Genomic DNA, 25,875 nt, shown 5'->3' on the forward strand with positions numbered 1-25,875 from the left:
TTCACTACACAACCTTTCCTTGCACCTTCTTTGCCTTTAGGTTGAAAGTGACAATTTTTTGCATTTTCAATTTCAAATTTGTATCTAGTAATTTCACTTCTTTTTCTCGTTTTTTTGGTTTTGCACAATTAACTGGAATGTTAAAGGTTCATCTCTTGTAAAATTAGAAATATCGGGTTCAAACCTTAAAAATAGAGTTCTCTTCATTAGGAAGCACAAAGACCCTCAGTAAGCTTTCAATAGAGCGAATGCATATTAATCCAATGAGTAAAATTAATGACAAAAATAGTGAGGTTAAATCGATGTTGTAACCTTTTAACTATTGGACCATTCTATTAATGATAATATTTATATTTGTTTCTTTTTGACAAAATTAATAAGGATTCAAAAAAGCTAATTAAACATCAATTATCATGAAATATTTGAATTCTAGCTCCTACACTGTAATTCGAATTGTGATATTTAAATGTTTGATTGTACTCAAGGGATAATTATTCCTTAACTATGCTAATATAGTCAAACTATTCTATAACAGTCATCCTCTATAACAATTAAGTTTTTTTTTTTAAATCAAAATTTCATGTTAAGTTATAATATACATATGTGAATTCCATAACAACATTTTGCTATAGCAGACAAGATATTTGAAATAAACGTGACTGTTATAAAAAAGTTTGACCGTAAATATCATCATGTTACTTTTCGTAATTCTAAAGAATAAAGAATATCCAAGTCCCAAAACATGGGTAAATTAAGATCAAAAGTTATAGGCGGAAAGTGGATGGGTTTATGGATATAAAAAAGGACCAATAATAAGATCGAGTAGCATAGCATCTTTTCTCACATATCACATTCCCTCTTTGCCTATTACTTCCTCTGCTTCCAATTCAAAGTATCAGAAAAGAAAACTTGCTGACTTAAATTCCTCTTAATCAAACACCTCGTTTTCCACATAAACTTAAATTCCTTTTGCTCCTATTTCTCTTTCCCTCTTAATACTTACAATCAAAAGTGAATCAGAAGCTAAAATAAGAAAGGAAAAGCAGAGAAATCTCTTATGGAAAATAATCACCAACCACAAATTAACCCTTCTTCTCAGCTTACAAATCCTTCAAGATTTAAGAGAATATGTGTTTTTTGTGGGAGTAGTCCTGGCAACAAACCTAGTTATCAGCTTGCTGCTATTCAACTTGGCAACCAACTGGTATATTTCCTCTATTCCTCTCTTCTTTTTCATTTTTTATAAGACTGAAGGGCAGCCCGGTGCACAAGGTACTCTGCGTTCGCGTAGGGTAAGGGAAAAGATCGCACATTAAGGGTGTGATGTAGACAGTCTTTCATATTACAAGTTTTAGTAGCTGCTTTCACGACCTATAAGTCACATACATACAACTTTACTATTGCTCACTTTCCGCTCAAACTATTTATACATATAAATATATTTAAAATGTATATATAATAAAATTACACTATTTTGAACGTGAATCTTGAATTCACCTATTTTGTCATCCTTCTACTTTGTGTTTAAACAAACAACAATTTTTCTTGAAATTCATGTGATTTCCCAATATGCATGTAAGAAACTAATTACTAGTAGAATTTATGTACTTGTATTTTCAATTGTACTATTGAATATGAAGAAAATTCATTAACATGGAGAAAGCTGAATTTAACTAAAAATGAAGATCAATGGATTATTGTTTCAATAACATAACAAGATTCAGCATCAAAATATGTGTATTTTCTGTACTATAGCTTAAACTTTTAAGCAATTCAGTACTATATAATACAAGTCAATCTCCCCCCTTCTGCTGTTGCTGTTCTTTTTTTTTTTTTTTTTTGGGTTTTGCAATTAAGAAATAACGTCGGATTAATTTGGTGTTACAAAATTAAAACAGTTGGTGATGTGTAAGATTAACGTGAAGTAATTATTTTTAAATGGGATTCACGTTGAATTTGGTGGAGTAAGCAATTCAGACAAGTAATGTTTGTTCTAATTAAAAATATATTTAAAAAACACTTGTCTTAATTAAAAATCTAAAATAAATTATAATATTTGACAGGTTGAAAGGAACATCGACTTGGTTTATGGAGGTGGAAGTGTTGGCTTAATGGGTCTAGTCTCTCAAGCTGTTTTTAATGGTGGCCGCCACGTGTTAGGGTACCAAATTTTTTATTTTTATATTTTTTCATCCATTTATTTCTGTTTTGTTTTTATTAAAATTTTCTCCAATAATATAAATCTCCTTTTTTTTTTTTTTTACTTGGCAGGGTAATTCCTAAAACTCTTATGCCAAGAGAGGTAATTTGTCTTTGTACCTGTTATAACAGCAACTATCACTATAGATATTTATGTGCTCCATTTATTGTTGAGTTAGTACATATATTTTGGATATATTAATATATCTGGTACAAATACTTTTTGTACTGTCTTGTTTCTTCTTGACATATCTACCAGTCAAATATTGACCATTCTCATCTACTAGTAGTAGCAAATTGTTTTGGTCAAAATGTCTACGACAATAATCTAATTGGACTTTTTAAAAGGTGACAAGATTAATCTATTTTCAAGTAACGTACCAAATCCGTCCAAGTTTATACGGGTTAGAATATTATTCGTTTATTGGTTTATATCAACAGGTTAAATCTAAATTGACCGATCAAACTATTAGGTCAAAAAAAAAAAAAAATAGTGTACAACCAATTGATCAAAATGCGAGCCTAACATGAAAAATCAACAATAAAGATTGAAAAAATTTAGAAGAATTTTAGCTAATAATTTAAGAAAAAAATATAATAATGGTTTTCTCATATTTTTCAAAAAATAAAATATAAAAGGAAGGTAGATTAGGTCATGTTGAACGAATTGGGTTATGACGGTCTTTGACCTTATTTTCACCCGAGCAAACTTTAGATGAATTAGATCATGATTCTTCTACTGATTTTATCTACCCAAGTTTGATCTAACTCGCCCATTTGATGACTCTAAAAATTTTCAATTCTCACATTAATTATGTAAATTTATATTAGACTAGACTTTCATAATGTGATTTTTAATACTATTTTAGTTTTACAGATTACAGGAGAGAGTGTTGGAGAAGTGAGGGCAGTCTCAGGGATGCACCAAAGAAAAGCAGAAATGGCAAGGCAAGCTGATGCATTTATAGCCTTACCAGGTTAATCCTTTTTTAAAAGAAATTTAATCATTTTACTTAACTATTTATTCTTTCTTAAATCTCGATTTTAAAAAAGTAATTATCTAAGTCTTTAGTTGTTTTCATATCATATCATTTTTTTAACACATATATCAATCAATTACGTAAGTGGACAAACCAAAATGTTCACAAGTATGGAAACAGTCAAAAACAGTCTTGTCAATTACATTTAATAACTAATAATTCAAATCAGTCGCTAATTGGGAAACAGCTAATTCTAATCTAATCTCATCTTAATTTGTTTGCAGGTGGATATGGGACATTGGAGGAACTCTTAGAAGTCATTACTTGGGCTCAATTAGGCATTCATGATAAACCAGTACGATTTCTAGTCTTAATTGTTCCGATAAACTGAATTTATTTCAAAATATTTGTCGTTTTAGGAAGGAAAAAAAGTGATTTGTTAATGGTACATCTTTCGGTTTACTTTAAGTAATTTTTTTGGTTGTTTTCACACATATTAAAGAATTCGCCTTTTAACATTAATTAACAATATAATTGACCTTTTTAACCTTAATTTGTTCATTAGAAATACAACAAATACTCTTAGGCTCTTTACTCCAAGAGCAACTTTGAAAAAAAAGAAATTAATTCGTTCTTGATATTTATTTATTTATTTTTAAACCCCTCCCAAATTAGGAGGATTTATAGTGTTTCCACACTTTCCCTCCAGCGTAACTCGAACCCAGGACCTAACGGTCGTGAGTGAATGTGCTTTTACCAACTGAGCAAATCTCACTTGTCTTTTTCATATTTGAAAAAATCAAATATTGTGGATCACATAAAAATAGGCCAAAAAATCAATTAAAGTGGACTGAAGAGAGTATTATATTTATATTTACACTTCCTGTCAATTAGTGAAGTGTTAATAAAGTGATATATTTGCGGAAAGATTAAGGATTGTTTAGACAAATAGCTTAAAATTAAGGCGATTAAGAGTCCGTTTGGATTAGCTGATTGTAAATAGCTGATAAGCTTGTAGTGCTGAAAAGTTTTTTTAAATGCTGAAACTGATTTTTAAAATAAGCATTTACGTGTTTGGATAGAAGTGCTGAAACTGATAATAAGCAGTTGATGTGTTTGATTAAAAAATGCTGATAAGCTATTCTTTTGTTAAAATGACTAAAATACCCTTGAATCTTTTTCAAAAGATTAAAAATTAAAAATTTCTTTGTAAAGAAAAGAATTAATAACGAATATGGAATGAAGAGAAAGTTAAGAAATTTATTTTGGGAAAAGTATTTTGTGAATTAGAAAATATTATTAAGGATAAACTAATAAAAGTGTTGGTCAAACTAAAAGTGCTTATAAGTTGAAAAGCCATAAGTTGGGGGTGACCGGCTTATGACTTATGGCTGATTTTAGCTTATAAGCACTTTGAGTGTTTACCAAACGCGTAGATAAGCCAAAAGGTGCTTATAAGCCAGTTTGATCAGCTTATAAGCTTAGCCAAACACCCTCTAAATATTGTGTTAAGTCCTTTTAAGGATACTTAAAATTTTAAAAGACAGATAATATGGACCGAATATAGTATTTTCTTCCTAATTGATGTAGGACCATAAGAATTATTCTCTTAAATTTTCTAATTAACTTGTGTTGTACGTAAATGCAGGTGGGTTTACTTAATGTAGATGGTTACTACAATTCATTATTGTCATTTATAGACAAAGCTGTTGATGAAGGTTTCGTCACACCCTCTGCCCGTCACATAATTATTTCTGCCCCGACTGCCCACGAACTCATGTCAAAGCTTGAGGTACTACTCATGATTCATCACGCTTTGGCGTAACGATATTATGTATTCACTGATTTAAAATCTTGAATCAGTATTAATTTGCCTATTTTAACATGTTAAATGGGTTTAATTATGTAGGATTATGTTCCGGAGCATAATGGGGTGGCACCAAAATTAAGTTGGGAAATGGAGCAACAATTAGGCTACACAACAACAAAATTGGAAATTGCTCGTTGATACTTCAAAATTTGGATTAGATAATATTTATAGAGAAGTGTAGTACACTTGAACTCGCAGCACTTTTAACTTGCTGTTAATGATTAGTTTACAGAAAATTTTTTTACATAATTATTTCGTTTAGTGTTGATCCATTTTGTGCATTAGGTTAATCAAAGCCTGATTAAACAGGAAAAGTTGATGTAGTACAAGTAATTGTTTTTCTGTTTGTATATGATTGTTGTTTATGTAGTAATGGATCTTTATCTTGGAACAAACTCTGTTATTTGCACGAGTCATATTTATTTTTATCTCTTGGCCTTCTCCGCAATTGGATTTTACAGTTCACCCACTGTAAAGTTCTGAATTCATTATGTTATATTCGATACGGACACAAGTTAATCTAGATACCATTATTATTATTTAAAAAAAATAGAAAATTGATGTATACATTAGTACTTGTAAATTTCTTTTTTCAAGTAAAGGTGCATGAGATGAGAACTTCGTGAGAAACATGTACCTCACGATTCATGAGGAACTGTAGATAGTATTCATAATTACAACAACAATAATAATAACAAATCCAATGTAATCTCACAAGTGGGATCTAAGAAGAATAGTGAGTAGGCAATCTTATCCCTACCTTGTGAAGGTAGCGAGGTTGTTTCTGATAGACCTTCCGTTCAGAAAAAACATAATCACAATATTGTTGAAAAGAAAATAATAATGCATAAATCATGAAAAAGAAATAATAACATGAAACAGAACAAATAAGATCCAAAAACTTAGGTAAGAACATCACATGATATCATAGCACAATTTAATAAAGGACTTTGATAAGTTGGGGGAAAAGAAGGAAAACAAAAAGATATTAGAATTAGGAAGTTTCAAAGTCCACTACAGAAAGTAGAAATCAAAGTGGCATAGAATGGTTGGTAGTTGAAGAGAGTGGGGTTAAGGCTATAAATTATATTTCTTCCCAAAATTGGTCTCTTTCATATTACATGTATACTACAAATTTAGGGAGAACAATGTATTTTTGTTGTATCTTAATTTGTGAAATCTCATATTTTTTGCATAATACTCTCATAACTATTGGATCCTTGTTTTCACTAGGTGGTTATTTCATTTTAGTTTTGCATTCCTAGCTAGTTGCAATTCAGTATCCTAAATTTTCATATAATATACTAACACTATATGTAACTCAGCGATGTGAACTTGATAGTGACCAATCCGAATTAAAACAATTAAGAGAACACCCCTAGTTTTTGAAAACTACACTCTCCCTTTTAACTGACTTCATCCTAATTTTCTTGCTAAACCCGCCTCTGAACAGACAAAGCTGCTTTCATGTGTGTAAGGTTCCTAATGTTCTAACTCGGTCATCCTATTTTTCTGACCCTTTGGTCAAGCCGCTTTGTGTGTTCATTGGATTGGGATCTTCAGATCGGTGTTGAATTGATATTCTCTTTTTCGAAGGTTGCAATAGGTTGATAGTGTGTGTAAAATTAGTCTAGTTATGATGAATAACCGACTCCACCTAATTGGAATTGAGACGTAGTTGATGGATTGATTTTTGCAATTTAGGCGCAGAAAAAAACATGTGCTTGGTTAATTAGGGCAGCTCGGTACACAAAACATTCCACATTCACGCAGCGTCCGTGGAAGGGCCACACCCTTAGGGATGTGCTTGGTTAACTAGTTTACATTATTAAATAGTTGAACAAGAACAGAATAGAGCAGATGAATCTACCCTTTAACTTGACTAGGCAAGAGACTTGAGTCCCAACTTCCAACAACAAAAGGCAAAAGCAAAACAAAAAGCAAGATAAGGGGTACTATGTTTGCCTTGTGTGAATAACACTTGTGTAAACATAACATAACACAGTGTCCCTTCTCAACTTTTTAACACATGCATATTAATACAGTAGTATACCAAATTAGAAACAAGATAAGATTACAGCAAAACAGTGGACTGCATATGCGGACAGACCTCTCCATTTTGCTACATAGTTGGTATAGTGATTGGAACCCAACATAAGAAAACATTCAACTTCTGCAACTTTCTTTTAAAGCTGTTCTTTTTATTCAATCATGTATACACTTTCAGATTTTGGGATTAGCTTAGCTTCACTGTGGAGTGGCACGTATGTACTATGTTTGCCTCTGGTCAGTTTCACATCAGTTTGAATTGAACTTTCATGAAAGATCAAATCATTTTTCATAAGATGTTTTAAATGGACTGTGTTTGGACAAGAAGACAAGATTAAACGGCAAAAACAAAGTGGTGTCTGAGATTGGTTCTTGTTCTTTCCAATCGAAATCAAAATAAAGCTATACTGATGGCAACAACAACAAACCCAAAATAATCCCACAAGTGGGGTCTGGGGAAGGTAGTGTGTATGCAGATTTTACCCCTACCTTGAGGTAGAGAGGTTGTTTCTGATAGACCCCCGACTCAAGGAAAGATGAAAAGGAAGCAGTAGCAACAAGCGGTAGCAACAATAAGATAATAAGAAAACAAGCAGAATGATCAACATGTAGTTATAGAGATCAGTAATAGAATACAAGGCTAACTACTAATACTACTGGTATGGGGAAGACACACACTCGACTACCTACTAAAAAGCGATACTGATGGCCAAACCAGTATTTGCAAATACAAAAAATACTCAGAACTAGTTCCTCTAAATCCATCATAGGAAATTTCTCATATCTAGCACTTTTGTAGTATGTTTTTGAGCAAACTAATACTACAAAAACTCATGCCTGTTGAGCGCGTAAATTGAATACCAGTAACATAGAGCAGGTAATGTGTACACAAAAACATTAACATACACAGATATATAATGCACCTATATATGTGTTCAAGGAGCTACAAGAAATAAAAAAATTATGTATGCAGCTAGGTACGGTAGAAGACAACATGAGGTGGCACACGCGTGAAGGCTATCACCTCATGTGAAAGATTGAACCACAGAGGAAGTGGTAACCAAACCAGAAAGAAGGCCAACAATGACAGCACTGTTGTATGTGGTTGGCTCTGCTTGCATTGAGTTGTTCCTCGAATCGATATATGTTTCATTAAGAAATGGTCCACCAACTAGCGCTCCAGTCGCAACATTTGGATTAGGTTCAGTTGAATCTAGCCACTTCCAACCGTCTTTGCAACCAGTATCAGCGTCTTTAGGAATGGAAGCCCCTCTATGGTGAACATATTGTGGATAGTTGTCACCATACCCTACGAGATAACTCATCTTCGATGGATTGTCACCCAATACATAATCAGCCTACAAAGGTGGGGTACATTTCCAAAATTGTAAGCTCGTAAATTCAAAACCAGACCTAGCAAAAAATAGGGACAATGGAAGAAAAAGATCTACATAGAAAACACCAATTACTTGGAATTAAGTTTTAGTCATGTTAATACGTTTATTTCAGGTCCAATGTTTTCTAGAAGTCTATTAGTCCTATCAGAAATTTAAATGGCAGTAGAAATATAGAAAACTCTAGTACTTTTATTTTTGTTTTTAATATTCTTTTACATGATATTGGATCGAGATGCGCTTAAATGAAGCAACACGATTGAGGATTCATATAACGGACCCACCCCAACATGCTTGGGATTGAGACATTGTTGTTGGATGCTTATTGAAAAAACATAAGATCAAATATCCAAAATATATATATATATATATATATATATATATATATATATATATATCTCTTCTCAGTAAGTAGAAAGACCAAGAAGTGTACCTGGGAGATGGCGAACTTCCGGAGATCAGATGGTGTATATGCGTCTCCATTACAAGTTATTTTTGCAGTCCGAGAAGTGAGCATGTAATCACTGTACAGCACAGCTAAGAAGGCAGAAGCTACAGGATGCTGCAATGCGTTCCATTCACTTATCCATATTAAACCACCTGCATTAACATTTGCTTGAAATGAGTAACAAAGACTAGGTAACAAGTAAAGTAATGAAATGAGTTCTTAACATTTGCTTGAAATGAGAGTGGAACTAAATGAAATAATTAACCATTCAGTACAATTACCCTTTTAAGCTCATATCTTTCCTTACTAGACGGATGCTGTAAAGGGTATCAATTAGGAAAAAAAATTAAGACAGGCTTTATGATAGAGTTAAAACCACAATCAGTTTTCTTTCCTTACTAAATATAGTGAATGATAAGAGAAGAAGATAATACTTTTCCAACCATCAGTCAAAGTGGTATCATGAAGTTTATGCCCCAACAGAATATGAAAAAGAAAAGTTGAATGTCTGTAGTTTCATCTCTCTACTTCATTGCATTTAGTTCTAGTTAGGTGCAGACTTTCAGCCTTTTTATTTACAACTCATACATCTTTTCTTGATTTTTGCTTCAATCATCACTTATAGTGAATTTGTCTTCTATATTACAAGCCATTACAAAGAGGAAAATAGGGCAAAAACATAGGTTCAATTTGTAAAATATAGACTTGTTTTATGTTGACTTATGCAAGTCAGCAACTCCAAATAAAAATGCAAGTATCTGCTCAATACTCATAGAAAGGTGTTGATAGGGAAGAATACAGGAAGAACATAAATAGAGCTTAAGCTTGGATGGGTCATACTATCAGTTCTGCTGGATGTTGCTGTTGGAGATTTTGGTAAGAGACCACACATTACAGCTTCTGCAGTTTTCCTATACTCTTGAAGTGTCTCCGAGTTTGAGGTGCCTTTCGAATCAAAGAAGCTGACCCGCGATAAAAGAACCTGCAATTAAAGCAGTCATTGACTTATTCAAGTTGTTTACTTTGAATAGCTCCAGTGTAAAACATCAAAAACAAAGTGAGTAATTCACATCCAAAAGACACACTGCTTATATATACCAAGATAAAATAGAATACCTGAGTACCAGCTAGTTTGTTATCCCAGCTAAACCAAGTTGGATTTCCAAAATTACCAAAAGAATCTGCATTTTTCCCAGTCGCATAATCATAATATGATTGATCTCCAGTTGCATGATATAGCCAGCTTGCTGCCCATAAGAGCTCATCCCCATATCCAGTTGAGTTGTAATATGTTGCGACTTTAGGAATATTCTCGCTGTAGGAACCTCTATATTTGTCAGCAAAAGTAAACAACTGTTTAGAATGCTTAAGAAGATCACTTGAGTATGCCGAGTCACTGGACTTGAACACAAGGGATGCTGCGGCCATAGCTGCTGCAGTTTCAGCAGCGACTTCAGTTCCAGGGACAGAAGCATTTATCTGAATTAGAGGCCTCTCCTCAGTCATGTCCTCGGGCCTATCCCAACATTTGTGGTCAGCATCAGGATCACCCACCTGCCAAAGAGTCGAGCTTGTGAAACAAAAACTGCGGCACATTTGATCAAATGAAGCATCACCGTGATTGGCGTTCGAAAACAGAAAAAAACAATTGTCTAACAACTAAAAGAGTTCATATAATCTGAATAATATCACCTGTTTCAAATTTAAACACTCCTCTATAATATTGACAAAAAAATGGAAACAGCATGGTGGTTTTACAAATAAATAGTGTGCTTGAGACTCCTTGATTAGTGCCGAATTATTAATTAACATATTGAAAGAGTAGATCTATGACATAATGCATGAAGTCGAACTTGGATAAATAATTTGAAGATACTCCTGCATGAATTATAGTTCATTAGAGTTTGTCGTCTTTTACTTAGTAATATAGTTCATACCATTTATAACTGAGCCTTCTTTTCACGTTAGAGAATACTTTTTTTTGTCAGCTTTCAAATTAGAAAATATTTACCAACATCTTATCATTTCACTTGTATTGAGCGATCTTAGCCCTTAGCAAGCCACTGATCAAAATGTGGAGTAGTTAACAATCTAAATAAAAGGGGAAGTTCATGAAATAAGGACACTCTCCTCTGCACCATTAAAACTGTGGTGATAAACTACATGAACTCTTTCACTATATCCGTTAGGTGAACTCGCTCTTCCACTATGACATAATCAGAATTCTTCCAAATTATTTCCATGAAGAAAAAAGGAAGATTCATAAATGAAGTCTCTAAATATTAGCAGTCTTCCAAAGGTCCACATTCACATGCCATCAAGTAATTCACGCATTAAAAGCATGCTTCAGACAGATTCGGATCCTTAAGAGGGAAGGAAGGGTAAAGGAAGGTCATATGTCTTGAATGCAGCAGCAGCAAGAAAAGCGTACTAGAAAGAGAAAATTGAGAAAAGAACCTGAATATAAAGAACATTATCTTTTGGATGAGCATTGATAAGGTAGTCCGTAATCCACTTGAGTGAGTCTTCAGCAGGTTCCAATTGGTCCACAACCTTCATCTGATCACCGTACTCAAGGATGGCCCATGACAATACAGTGGCAGTGTAAGCCATAGGAAATCCAAATTTCATGTGGTCGCCAGCATCATACATTCCTTTACTGAGGTCCACCTTTGCTTGACTTCCATCTTTGACAGCTGAATCACCTCTCCATGATATCTTGTTATTTACCAACTTCCCAGCTGAAATATCAAGTGATTTCACCCTTTAAAATGTGAGCCCAACGTACAAATTCAAAAGAACGAAAACCAGAAAAGCCAAGAAAACAAGTTACGTGAAGCAACAAGGTTCAGTTAGGGGGTAACCAATGGCATTTCAATATGTTTATAGATCAATCTTCAATAAGATCTGAACAGTACCTGATTGATGGTACAGATAACTATGATAATAAATTATGGAGTAATAGGAACATCCTCAGTAGAAACTTATAACAATCAGTCACAGCAAAGCGTGGCTGTTTATACCATCACCATAGGACCTTGTCGCACATTGGGAAGAGATAAGGTACATGGAACTTAAAACTTCTCACGTCACAGACTGCATGAAGCATATTTGCGGGAAAAGCTCCCACACCACTAGTGTGGGCATAATAATACCTCATGAAGACTCATTGGCAGATCCATTCGTCATCTAATGACGTTCTCTGGGGAACATAGACTATGTACATCTTGACAAATCCCTCAAATCGGTGATTCTTTTGGTATCATCACATCAGAAGGAGACAAGAACTATGTACCTACTGATACCACCACCTGGATCTGTAGATGCCATGACATTGAGACCTTTGTCCGACGTTCAAAGGAGAGAACGCCATATCCCTCTTTCAAAACCCCTCGTCTAGGAACTCTATTGATAGCAACACACCTTGTCCCGCATTACAAGGAGACATTAGACAGCTAATAAGTTCCCTAATCCCTGCCCTCACTCATCATATAAGATACATTTTCAAAACAAATCCTTCTACACCAGCGTGCAGGCAAGACAATACTTCGCAGTGCCTATCCGTTCGTCACACAAACTTTAACAGGAAATATTAGATGCCACTTCAACTACAAATGAACAATCAAGACAATGTCTAAGTTACTACGACACAAGAGTAAAAAACAAAAATGTATTCAAAGAAAAGGAGAGTAAATCAAATACTAATACTACCAAACAAGTGAGCTGCAGTAATGGAAATGAAAATCTTTCAACAGGGATCTAAATAATGAGCACAAAACATCACAAAACACAAAACTACTTCAAAATGACAAAAGGGAACCTTACATTTCTGTACATCAAAGAACTGCATTGCAGTTTTCAAAGCATCTGCATATTTCTTGGTAGGAGAACCAGGAGGTCCAGGAACAGGAGCAGCATCTGGGCTTGAACCATTATGCTTCTTTTTAACAAGTACAACAATGGCTCCAGCAGCCGCTGCTACCACTATTAAAACTATAATCCAACCACACCAACCTCCTTTTCTTGATTTCTCTCCCATTTTCTTATTCACTCGCAAATTTATCTGCATTTCCAAAAAATAATAATAAAAATGTAAACTTTATCATTCAGATCTAATAAAAATTGAAACTTTGAAACAGATATCAATTAAAACAAGAAATTGAGAAGAGGGTATGCTTAAACCTGATTGATGATTCCCGCATGTAGCAATGCGGGATAAAAGAAAATGTTATCTTTACAAAATGGAGAATTATATTAGAAATAGGCAATGTAGGAAAAAGGAATAAATAAGAAAAGCAGAATTTGGAGTGTTTTTTTGTGGAAAATGAAATTGGTTATTTGAATGGAAAAAATAAGAGGAGAGTTTTTTGAGGTAGATGTGATAGAACGGGGCACCGACAAATTTTTCTGAAGAAGAAGATATAGCTTCAGATTCAAGATGCTTTCCGTACAGTTGAGGAGAATGACGATAATGCCATTGATTAAGGTGTTTTTGAGTTATTATTAGTATCTAAATAACGAGATTTGTGGAGGAAAATAATTGACTTTGGTTTTAGGGAAATCTCAACAACCTTTGAAGATGTAACGAAATCCTTGACCAAGTTTGGACAATATGAATTTTGTAAAGAGGGTAAATTTATTTTCCATAACAAATTGATGGGAATTATTGAAGTTAATTTGACAAATATCTCAGTATTTTAAATATAAATTAAACCATATTCTGAAAATAGAAAGTAGACAAAGTATTGTACGGGTTACTCTGTGTCCCACAACATAAATCTTGGGACAATGGTTGACTTGATTGCTATTTTAGATCTACGATCAAACAATGGAGTATTTACTTATGTTTTGAAAATAAAAATTATAGAGTCAAACACTACTGTGAAATAATTAAATGATTTATTTATAAGTATAAAAAGTAAGTAAATTGTTTGGTCCTCAAAAATCGAAATAAAACAACTATTACTTTGAAATTTCAATTGAATAAGTTTGGGAATCTCTATTTTAGAATTTCCATACAAATGATTGAGTTGTTATTAAGCTAAAATTGTTAGTACGGTGCTTTGTCGATTGGTACTACATGTGCATCGAAAGCTACTCACAAATAGTGTTAGTTGCCAGAAAAAGAAAATTAGTGATTGCCATTTGACAGATTGGTAGAGTGCTGACTGCGGACAGATCTTGTCTCACTATCACTAAATATTAAAGTTATTATAGGAAATTGTAGTATTTCAAGAATTCATAACATTTCAAGATTAAACTTGCTGCTAAATTAACAAAAGTTTGACACTCTTCCAACTTTTAATTTTTTTAAAAAGAGTAGCACAATTCAAATTTTACCTTTATTAGTCAGAGACAGGTCTAATATTTGAAATTTATGAATTCCTACAATAATATAAAGTTAATATACAATAATAATCGAATTAGCTGACTGAATTTTGAACTAAGTATTCTTATATATTTAATGAATTTCTTAATACAAATACATAATTTGGACAAAAAAATATTTATCTAATACTATTATAGAGGCCTATGTTAATAGTACCTCTTGTAGCTAAAGAAATGTAATGAGATGTTCAAAACTATAAAGTTTAAGGATACTCGTGGTCTGTATCAAAAGTCTCTCTCATTTATTCTTCTTTTAAGTTATGTGTTCCGTTTAATAATGTGGAGTATATAAAATAAAAACAGGTAGAATAATTACGCTAAATTTTGAACTTATATGTTGAATTTTGTAATTCCTCTAATCTAATGGCGGGTTATTTGCAAACCTATTGCATCGCTTATCTCATAATGATTAGGAGAATTACTCTCTGGTTCTTCTTTATCTCTTCTACTTATGATTGTGTGAAGAAAATAATTCATGTCGAGCATATCATATGGTAATGTAGAAATGCAGGGCAAGGCTGTGTACAATAGACTCTTGTGGTTCGGCCCTTTTTCGGATCCCGTGCATAACGAGAGCTTAGTGCACCGGACTACCTTTTGCCATATCATTTGGTACCTGTGAAAATATGGTAAACTGTCATTGTCTTTCTTGCTTTAATTACTATCGATTGGTTTACTTCAACAACTGCAATAAATAGGGTTCATTGCATAATGGAATTAATGGAACTTGATTTTTATGTTACACCTAATCTATATGCTGGTACCATTGGTGCGAACATTCTTGAAACAAGTGAGATCATCACACATAACAATTATTAAAAGACAATCAAAAAAATTGATACACTACGAATAAAGAGTATATAGTTAGATCACATATTTTCAACTGATGAGCTAGCAACTTTATCTATCAATTATTGTTGTTGATAATTTAAAAGCAAAAAATTATGATACTACAATACTTTGAGCATCGTAGATACTAGATATTATACAAAGCACTAAGTATAATAACATAATCAAATTCCCACTGCTGAATTTAGTAGTTAATTTGAAAACAAGGTCAATCACTGAGTGTATCGTTGTTGTAAGGTCAAAACTAATATAATCTTTTTATTTTATTTTATAATTATGGGGTCTCGTCTAGTTTGCGCGCACTTTGACGGGATATTTGCTACCTCCCACCGGCGAGAGTACTATCTCACTTTCACCTATGTTTAACAAACTGTGCAATTAAAGTACGGCCACTTGGATGAATAATATTTCATTTGCAAGTAAATCCAAATGTATGTATACTAATCTTGGAGTTAAAATCGATTTGAAAAGTCGGTCATGGCAATCGGCAAATTGGTCTTAAAGCATCTATAAAATTGGAGACACTTTTGCCTTTAGTCTGTGTTGTCTCTTGCAAATGTATTACTTTAAGTTTAAGAGTTTAAATGCTATAAGAGCTTAAACTATACTAATACTGTAATAATTAATCAATGTATATAACTTAAATCCTTACTTTAATGGGTGAAAACTGCAAGAAAACTCTAGATGAAGGCTCTTCTAAATGTTTAATATTGAAATGTCCGAAACTTTCTGTTGGTTGGAAGAAAAGACATTATCTACAAAACAATTTCTAATTTATTAGCATTAACAAAGCGTGAATCAGTATATATAAGAATATTTTGGCACAACAAATATTACTTTATAACCAAAATATCTTGGTATTATAATAAGAATACTTGTGAAAGATAATAAAAATAACGAACAATCGGGAGATACAGCTACAGTAATTCTTGAAAATAAATTAAGTTGCTTGAACTTGGGAAGAGTTTACAGAGAAAAATATATCATACTCACCTAATGCCTAAATGAATAGTTCACCAAAAAGAATGGAATGTTACAAAAGGCAAACCATGAATACAACCATCTTTTAAAGTTAGCTATTACTTAACCTTCTTTCATGTTATAAGTTTGCTAAAGCCCATAAAATTCCAGCATTTCTTCTTCAACAGGGTGTGTTTTGCCAACTATGACTAGGCAATGCAGTGGAGCCCCAAAATCAACTGTCAGAAGTTGTTTCATTGAACCAGCAACCACCTTCTGGTCTTCACTCCCCAGCCGCGCAAAACCAACACAAATTGTATTTTCACCGTATACTTGAGAAAGAAAAAGTAAATGTTAGTCACTATAAATGTCAAAGAACATCTTTTACCTTTTTTCATAACTATAAACGTCATAATCGCGGGGCTAAAACTAAACCAGATATCAATTATATGCAATGACTATGTTACGTTTTAGGCATGGGCTAGAGGCACATTTGCAATAGCTAAACCATATCCATGATCACACTAGGTCACTTCAGATTGAGTTCTTGATTAAGCTTATAAAAGCAGGATAAAGACTTGCAAGCTCTCTGCCATGTTAAGGGAACTTATCATAAGGATGATCAACGGGCATGTTATGGAAAACAAATACAAAAGCCTTCTGGATTATGTTTTTTGCTGAAGAAGAGAATTCTTGAAAATCGTACGAGGAAACATAGAGATAACTGCAGGGGCAGGTCTTAAAAGTTCTATATCAAGTAAATCACATCTTGATCATAAGAGCTGCCAGAGTGAAGTACTACAAACTTGGACGAACTATGGGAAATAGGTTTATTAATAGTCGCCTTTTCCCCTTTAAAATAAAAGCTAATACTAGTACAGAGAGACAAGCTAGCTAGCTTCTATTGGAGGATTATCATTTTCTCAAGCAAAAGCATAAAAATCATGAACATACCAGATTCTCCACGGGCTTCTTCAACCTCTAGGAGCTGCTCAATTGCAGTGTTAACTGTCATAAACCTGGCTGGTTCATACTGCTTCTTCCCTCTGAGAATAACATCAGGTCATGGACCATTTAACGAGTAATTCATCTAAGAACAAATGGAAGTAATACACTAATACCGAAGTCTAACCTGCAAAGAGACTCAATGGTGGGTTCTTTCACTCGTATATCTGCAAATCAGAAGGTGAAGATGCAATTAAATGGAGATAACTGCATGATAAATAAGGCAATAAAGGATCAAATCCACGACTTTTTGTGAGTCTATAAATCACCAGCAAAGTATTACAAAGACTTAACTAGAAGCATCTAGTTTCATAGAGCATTGAGATCAGGAAACTAGTGCAGAAGTATGCTGAGTGAAAGGTTTCCACTAGAAGCAAAAGATGATAGACCGTCAGTTAGACATTTAACAAATACTTATAATGTAGCTAATAGCAGTTCTCAGGGGATAGCCTTGTGGTTGACGCATGGGAGAAACAAGATCTCATGTTCGAGTCCCAACTACACATTTATTGTGAACCACCTGCTCCAACTTCGGTAGGCAGGAATACCTTGAGTGCTTGTGGGCTAAATAGGTAGCTTAATGTTTAGTCGTAGGTGTGCACAAGTTGGCCCACTCACCATCATTATCCCAAGGGAAAAAAGAATGTAAAAATGCTACTTACCCAATAAGCAGAGTGTGTGTAATCCAAGCTTTCGGTTTTCTCTGATCTTTTCGTAGAAACTATCAGGCCTCCAGGTCTCAGTGAAGAAAGGTATCGAAACTGTCTCTCCATAATGATAGAGCTGTAAGCCACACACTCCAACAGCATTCATTACTGATGCATTGTGTACCACCTTAACCTCCACACCCAGCTTCTTAGCACGAACAACAAGATCAGTGTGGGTTGTGGCTCTGCATTGAATAGTGATATATGATGGAGAGAAAGGAAGTAGATAAGTGAAAGAACATCTACAGGACAACATGAAAAGAATCATATATGCTATTACTTCTTTATTTAAATCCATAAGCAAAGCAAAGCATTTTAAAATTTTCTCCCCTTAGGGAAGATTACCCAATTAAGCTCTCGCCAACATACATCAACAAAGTTCATCATTTTACCGGAATTTGCAAGTCATCTCAATCTTCCAAGTATCCTGGAATGGAGTCTCAACATAACATTTTCTACACGATTTCTCCTAGACGTGATTTCAACTGCCAGTTTTTAGTTTCAAAACTGAAGGCAAAAGGCAAAACTGATACTGAAGAGAACTTCATTAACATATAAAATTCTTTATTCCAAACACTCGTTTTAAGTTAACTTTGAAGGTTAAAGTTACAAAATGACCATTAAATCATTGATAATATACTTGGTCTTTTGCAACATAGCTCAATGATTTGATAGCACATAATAAAAACTTGAAGAAGTACCGGCTATTGTGGTCAGTTTTAGTGAAATTAGGTGAATTATAACTTCATAATTGGTACCACTTACACCCCAAGGGGAGTCATTCATAGCCTATCTACATTTTCACAAAAATTAACCACTACAAAGTGAAACACGATTGAACAAAACAGCAAGAAATTGAACTCAAAAAAACAAGTTCAAAAGCTAATACCAACTGAAAGTTAAATACCAAAAAGGGTTGATTCAAATAGATAAGCACATTCAAAATCTGGAACTAAATAGAAGGGGGGAAATTAAAGAATACCCAAAAGGATCACCAACAACAAGAAAAGCCACGTCAGAAGATTGAGCTTCATTAAGTATCTCATCAGCTTTTTCCTCCACCATTTCCCTATCTGCAATTGCAATCGATCTTCCATATAGATTTTCCTGAAAAAGATCCAAACTTTATAATCAAAATCATATCTTTTTTAACAGCTAATGATTGGAACTGAAATTACAATAAAAAGTGTAGTGGTAGTAGTAGTAATTTTCCGAACCAGATTGGAAAGGCCATTGGGAGAAAGGCCAAAAGAGAGAAGTGAAGTGTAAGCTTCCATATACACTTTGCTGCATTTTTTCACAGCTTCTAGACCTTTCAATGTTATGTCTTTTTCATCCCCTAGTCCCAATCCTATTATATACAGCATGATGATTTCTACTTTGCTTTTACTTCCAATGTCCCTATACTGAATTCAGTACGAGAAGCACGTTTAGAGTTCTTGTCAGTTGGAAGATGTAGAAGACGAATCTTAAACCCTACAAATTCCTTCATTTAACATGTTACCTAGAAGAGTATTTGCAAGGAGAGGCTAAGACAACAACGTCGATATGTCCGAGTGGTTAAGGAGACAGACTTGAAATCTGTTGGGCTTCGCCCGCGCAGGTTCGAACCCTGCTGTCGACGTCTTTTTAAAAAATTTCCCCGAATTACACTTTTTTTTTCTTTTGTTTGGGCTTCCCACCAAGAACCTGGGAGCTATTTGCAGTCATATCCTATATTTGTACCACCTTTTAATATGTACCCTATTTTTAAAAATTATTAAATTGGTAGCCAACTCACAAAAGATACGTAATAATATGACAATAATACCCCTGACAAAAGATATAAAACCTACATGAGGCATTGATCGCGTGATCTGCAACCTCATTCGTGAAAGATATCCTTTATCTCCCTCCATCCTTCATCAAAGATCTCCTTCAACCCTCATCAAAGATCTCCTCTCCTCTCAAGTTTTTCATCTCAGCAACTTCATCAAAAAATCAGAAACTTGAACTAGATTCATTTTCGGATCCAAAATTACAGCTATATTGTAAGTATTGCAATTCATCTTTGGATTTCGCATTAGTTTCTGCAAACTGATAGAGCTTCATGATATATGTTTCTGCAATTATTTTCATAATTTGTCCTACTTTTTAGGTGTTGAACTTAAGAAACAAAATATGAATTCACTTCATACCTATTGAAATATGGAATAATTTTATTCTACTTACAGTCATTTACAAATCATATTTACTTGTCATCACATATAGATCTTCAAAAACTTTTGAAAAATTCAAATTTAACGCATTAAAATTATCGGAATATTCAAAAAAGTATTTCCCAAAAACTTCAGCCTAAAAATTCTGAAGCTTCAAGGATATATAAGCTTAAACTTCATGCTAATATAGCATGAAATTATTTTACGTAAATATAGGCTCACAGGAACCTTCAGGCTACATGAGTAGTGTTTTCCAGAAAACTTCAGACTTAAAATTCTGAAGCTTAAAGGATATATAAGCTAAAACTTCATGCTGATATGACATGAAGTTGTTTCACGTTGATATAGGCTCACAGAAACCTTCAGACTACATGAGTAGTGGTTTTCAAAAAATTTCAGCTTAAACATTCTGAAGCTTCAAGGATATATAAGCTAAAACTTCATGTTGGTATAGCATGAAGTTGTTTCATGTTGATTAGGCTCACATGAACCTTCAGACTACATGAATAGTTTTTTCCAGAAAACTTCAGCCTAAAAATTCTGAAATTTCAAGGATATATAAGCTAAAACTTCATGTTGATATAGCATGAAGTTGTTTCACGTTGATATAGGCTGACATGCAACTTCAACCTAAATGGCTAGTGTTTTCCAAGAAAACTTCAGCCTAAAAATTTCGAAGCTTCAAAGATATATAAGTTAAAACTTCATGTTGATATAGCATAAAGTTGTTTTCAGGTGTACTACAGAAAAAATAGCCTTTAGGGACGAGAATAATGGTCCTTAAAAGTTTGATTCTAATCCTTAAATATCATTAGCGACCAGAAAAATTTGGTCTTCGCCGGCCGCTAGAAGCTCCGCCACTAAAGGTCAATTACGACGATATAGAAAAAGAACTTCAGACATATATAAAAATAACTTCAGACTGTGGAGATTTAAAAAAATAAAAATAGGTGGTAGTGTTTTTCAGAAAATTTCAGCCTAAAAAGTCAAGATTCAAATATATATAACCTAAACTTCATGCTAAAATTTTATGTTGATATAGGCTGACAGGAAACTTCATATTTTTTATTTATTCACTAATTCATTAACTGCAGGATGAGTTCGATTTGCCTTGTTGTTACTTTCAATGGGAGATGGACTTTAGATTATAAGTACTTGGATCATGATACAAAACTTGTTCTGATTAATAAACAAGTAGCATTCAACACTTTCTTGGAGAAAATTAGTGAAGTCACAGATTTTGATGCAAACAGATATGAATTAAAAGTATGGTATGACATCAAACTAAAGACAAGCAAGGAGATCCTTGTAACTTCAGATGACGAACTCAGAATATGTATACATTGCTAACAACTGATTGAGTTTTCAAGAATTGTCATTTCGTCGTCGAAAAAATAAAATTATTTTTTGACAGTATAACTGCTTTGGAATCTGGAACATTCAAAGGATCTCTCACCCATACAATAGATTCAGAACAACTTGTTAAGTATCAATATAAAGCAGAAAAGCCAATAATGCAAGTAGAAAGCGAGCGACAACTTTCTAACATTATAGTTTATTTAAAATCTGGAACGCTGCAAAGATTTTCTGCCGCTACAATTAATTCACACCACTTTTGTGAGGGCCAACAGGAAGAAGGACATCTAATAATGGAAATAGACAACCAACACACCATCCAACAAAGTTTGTCCTTATCTCATGCAATGATAAGCAACAACCAAGATCAAGAAAATACAAAGACTATACCAATAACAATAGATACAATTGAAGAAATTGGTGAAACGTTTACTGCTTCTAAGAAATCAAGAAAAAGGGCGAGGAGAAAGGTCAAAGAATCTCTACCATATAAAATACTTAGTCACGATGCATTGTGTGATGAAATAAAAGTAGGATCAACAAGAAGAGCATGACTAAATTTTTTGCAACTTGGAGATCAACCAAAAAGTTGAATTCACTGATGTTAGATTATGCTCAAAGAGATACGATCTGAAATGCATCATGGAGAGATGTGGTTGGAATATACGTACTACCAGAATAAAAGATTTTACACTTTTCAGGGTAATAAAATTTCAAAATAACTATGAATGCTCAGTTGATGCAAGAAAATATGATCAGAAGCATGCTACATCAAAAATTATAAGTGAGCAAATTTTAGAACATGTTCGGGATAAAAAGATTGGGGTTACATCAACCTTTGTAGAAAGTGAAATAAAAAAAAATTAGAATTGGCATTGGATATCACAAGGCATTGTGCGCTATTCAAAAAGCCATTTCTTATATAAGAGGAACACCAGAAGAGAATTACCAGATTCTTCCTTTATACCTACACATGATGGTGCATAGAAATATGGGAACACTAGTATAAAAAGAGATGACTAGAATCGGTAAGTGTAATGACCCGACCGGTCATTTTGAGTGTTGTAGCCCTATTCTCCTAATTACTACTCCTTTTGTGCTCTACAGTTGTTATATAACTTACCAGATTAGTTGGTTCAGCCTCAGAGAGATTTCAGAGTGAATTGAGACACTTAGTCTCATAATTAAAAGCTTAAGTTGAAAAAGTTGACCGGATATTGACTTATGTGTAAACGACCTCGGATTTGAATTTTGATAATTTCTTTAGCTCCGTTAGGTAATTTTAGACTTAGGATCATGTCCAGATTGTGATTTGGAGGTCTGTAGTTAAATTAGGCTTGAAATGGCGAAAGTTGAATTTTGGGAAGTTTGACCAGGAGTGGATTTTTTGATATCGGGGTCGGATTCCGATTCCGGAAGTTGGAATAGGTTCGTGATGTCATTTGCGACTTGTTTGCAAAATTTAGAATCAATCGGACGTGATTTGATAAGAATTGTGCCTGCCATCCAATTCTTGACAGTGACAATGGTATTATTGAAACTTGCTTGCGTTATTTGTTGAGTTTGGTAGTTTCAAAGTTCATTAGGCTTGAATCTATGTGTGATTTATGTTTTTGATATTGTTTGAGGTGATTTGATGGTTCGACTAAGTTCGTATCATGTTTTAGGACTTGTTGGTATATTTGGTTGAGGTCCCGGGGGCTTCGGGGTGATTTCGGGTGGTTAACGGACTTGGAAGTTAAGTTGAGAAGTTGCTGAAATTTGAAGGTTGCTGGTGTAATCGCACCTGCGGATGGAGAACTGCAGGTGCGAGTTCGCAGATGCGGAGAGGGCAGCACAGATGCGGAGTTTGAGGTGAGGCAGCAGCTGGTCGCAGGTGCAATAGTTTTGCTCGCACATGCGTGGCCGCAGATGCAGTAGTAGGACCGCATAAGCGGAAGTGGACTGTGGACTGGGCTCCGCAGAAGCGGACATTTTCTAGCAAAACCGAGCCCGCATGAGCGGAATTTCGGTCTGCAAGAGCAGAACACTTCGTAGAAGCGGTTGACTAGGTCGCACCCGCGAAGCCGCAGATGCGGGTAAGTGGTCGCAGGTGCGGAAAGCCTGGGCAAAAACTATATAAGTGAGGGTTCCGAGATTTTCACCATTTCTAACGTTTTGAGCTCGGATTTTGGAGGTTTTTGAGAGGATTTTCAAGGGATTCTTGAGGTAAGTTCCTTGTGTTCATCTTTCTTCAATAATTATGATTTCTCACTGATTTTTCACCTAGTTGGTGTGTTTTTGAGGTGTAATTTAGGGGTTTGAGGCTAGGGATTTGGAGAGTTGATTTTGGGGATTTGAATGACCAATTGGTGTCGGATTTTGATGAATTTGGTATGACTAGACTCGTGAGTGAATGGGCTTTCAGATTTTGTGATTTTTGTTGGATTTTGAGACGTAGGCCCGGGGCCGGTTTGGAGCCAATTTCGGATTTTGAGTTATAACTTAGTAATTTCTTGTAAAATTGATTCCTTTAGCCCGTATTGATTGTATTGTACTGTTTGGGGCTAGATTCGGGTCATTTGAAAGCCGATTTGTGAGGCAAAGGCATATTGGAGTAGGGATTTGCTTGGATTGAGGTAAGTAACACTTCTAAACTTGGTTATGAGTATTCGAAATCCCGAATTTATGTGTTATGTGATTGGTATTGAGGTGACGCACATGCCAAGTGACGGGCGTGCACCGTAAGAATTGTGACCTGGTCGATTTTATGGCACTATCTAGTGGTTCTATCTTGTTGATATCCGTATTTTCATCATATGATAAAGTAATTGAGTTGTCACTCATGCTAGATATCATGTTTAGGCTTTATGCCGGTATTGTTGGGACCCATAGTGGTCATTTCTTGCTGTTGTCTAACTAATTTCATTGATATTTCGTACTCAGTCATATCCATTCATTTCATATCATATCTCAGTCTCTGTTATTATTTATTGATACATCATATCATTGTTTTCGTGCTAATATCATGACATTGTGAGCCCATGAGAGAGAGACTGGAGAGATTGCTGACTGAGTGAGGCCGAGGGCCTGATTATGAGTGACATTTATGGGATCGGACTGCACGCCGCATTGGTTATACTGATTTATGATAGTGCTTGGGCTGAAGAAGCCCCTTCGGAGTCTACACACACACACCCAGTGAGCGCAATTGATTATATTGAGGGATTGATCTTCCCTGGACATGGATCTTGTCCGAAGCATTTTATATACTTGGAGATGGTTCTTCTCCGCGGGCTGGATTGGCCTTACTCGGTACTGGGTGACTGATGGTCAGTGATGTATATATTCCGGGATGGATCTTACCTAGTCCGTATGGGTCATATACAATACTGAGTGATTGAGCATTTGAGGGTGTGAGCACATGAGGCTGTATGCATGGTGTGTTACATACATCATGTGCATTGGCATGTAGAAGTAGAGGAGTTATATTCTTCATATCATTCGGGTTTGATACATTTTACTGTTTTGAGATATCTATCGAACTTGAAACATGTCTACGTTTCTGCACTGTTATTTTCTATATTGAACTGTGCTGGTTGAGTTCGTCACTACTTTCAGTCCAAAGTTTGGATTTGTTACTTATTGAGTTGGTTGTACTCACGCTACACCCTATACCTCATGTGCAGATCCACGTGCTTCCGGTTACGGCAGCTGTTGAGTGAGGAGTCGAGATCTCGGAGACTATCGAGGTAGCTGCATGGCGTTCGCAGGCCTTGACTCTCATTCATTATCTTTATTTGTATTTCAGTTCTTATTCTTCAAACATTGTAGTAGGATATATCTTGGTATAGATGCTCATGTACTCGATGACACCCCGGTTTTGGGAGAGATTTGTATTGTGTTGTGTTTTTATTTCGATTTTTAAAGGGTTTTTTCTTAAATATTAACTGCTTCCGCTTAATTTTCAGAGTTTTTATTTGGTTGAACTGGTTGAGTAGTTGGCTTGCCTAGTTCCACAATAGGCTCCATCACGACGGTTAGTTTTAGGTCGTGACAAGTTGGTATCAGAGCCTAGGTTACATAAGTCTCACGAGTCATGAGCAGGTTTAGTAGAGTCTTGCAGATCGGTACGGAGACATCTGTACTTATCTTCGAGAGGCTGCTGAACCCTTAGGAAATTTCACATTCTTGTATTTTTGTCGTGCGGATTTGTTGATTCCGGTAACTAAACTTCTGTTATTCTATCCTCTCACAGATGGTGAGGACACATACTACTGGGCAGGATGGATAACCACCAGTACCACCAGCTAGGGCCGTGGGAGGTTGAGGTCGTGGTAGAGGCCGCGGTAGGGGTAGGGGTGCAGCTCATACAACAGCTAGGGCAGCACTTGCAGACCCACCATTTGCTCTAGCTTAGGAGCAGGTATCCGATACAGTTGAGCCAGTGGGGCCAGCTCAGGCACCAGTTGTGTCCATTGTGATTCCAGGCC

The 25,875-nt window shown here is 34.8% G+C and overlaps 3 protein-coding genes and 1 non-coding gene across 4 annotated transcripts; 2 read left to right on the top strand and 2 right to left on the bottom strand.

Annotated features, from left to right (window-relative positions):
* Nucleotides 1-827: 827 nt before the first annotated feature.
* Nucleotides 828-5,477, top strand: LOC104104524 (cytokinin riboside 5'-monophosphate phosphoribohydrolase LOG1-like). Its single transcript, XM_009612630.4, has 7 exons — nucleotides 828-1,204; nucleotides 2,064-2,161; nucleotides 2,272-2,302; nucleotides 3,077-3,176; nucleotides 3,464-3,534; nucleotides 4,828-4,971; nucleotides 5,089-5,477. The coding sequence occupies exons 1-7, from the start codon at nucleotides 1,058-1,060 to the stop codon at nucleotides 5,185-5,187; spliced, it is 690 nt and encodes a 229-aa protein (XP_009610925.1). The 5' UTR covers nucleotides 828-1,057; the 3' UTR covers nucleotides 5,188-5,477.
* Nucleotides 5,478-7,848: 2,371 nt separating this feature from the next.
* LOC104104525 (endoglucanase 2) lies at nucleotides 7,849-13,340 on the bottom strand. Its single transcript, XM_009612632.4, has 7 exons — nucleotides 13,123-13,340; nucleotides 12,766-13,003; nucleotides 11,398-11,681; nucleotides 10,057-10,494; nucleotides 9,781-9,922; nucleotides 8,926-9,092; nucleotides 7,849-8,456 (listed from the first exon to the last, which is right to left on the bottom strand). The coding sequence occupies exons 2-7, from the start codon at nucleotides 12,977-12,979 to the stop codon at nucleotides 8,124-8,126; spliced, it is 1,578 nt and encodes a 525-aa protein (XP_009610927.1). The 5' UTR covers nucleotides 12,980-13,003; nucleotides 13,123-13,340; the 3' UTR covers nucleotides 7,849-8,123.
* Nucleotides 13,341-16,095: 2,755 nt separating this feature from the next.
* LOC104104526 (probable diphthine methyl ester synthase) lies at nucleotides 16,096-19,294 on the bottom strand. Its single transcript, XM_009612633.4, has 6 exons — nucleotides 19,067-19,294; nucleotides 18,832-18,956; nucleotides 17,805-18,034; nucleotides 17,270-17,309; nucleotides 17,092-17,183; nucleotides 16,096-16,469 (listed from the first exon to the last, which is right to left on the bottom strand). The coding sequence occupies exons 1-6, from the start codon at nucleotides 19,214-19,216 to the stop codon at nucleotides 16,288-16,290; spliced, it is 819 nt and encodes a 272-aa protein (XP_009610928.1). The 5' UTR covers nucleotides 19,217-19,294; the 3' UTR covers nucleotides 16,096-16,287.
* A 97-nt stretch (nucleotides 19,295-19,391) lies between these two features.
* TRNAS-UGA (transfer RNA serine (anticodon UGA)) lies at nucleotides 19,392-19,473 on the top strand. The gene has a single exon. It is a non-coding gene; the product is annotated as a tRNA-Ser (tRNA).
* The last annotated feature ends 6,402 nt before the right edge of the window (nucleotides 19,474-25,875 follow it).

Source organism: Nicotiana tomentosiformis, chromosome 4 (assembly GCF_000390325.3).
Source record: "Nicotiana tomentosiformis chromosome 4, ASM39032v3, whole genome shotgun sequence".
Lineage (NCBI taxonomy): Eukaryota > Viridiplantae > Streptophyta > Magnoliopsida > Solanales > Solanaceae > Nicotiana > Nicotiana tomentosiformis.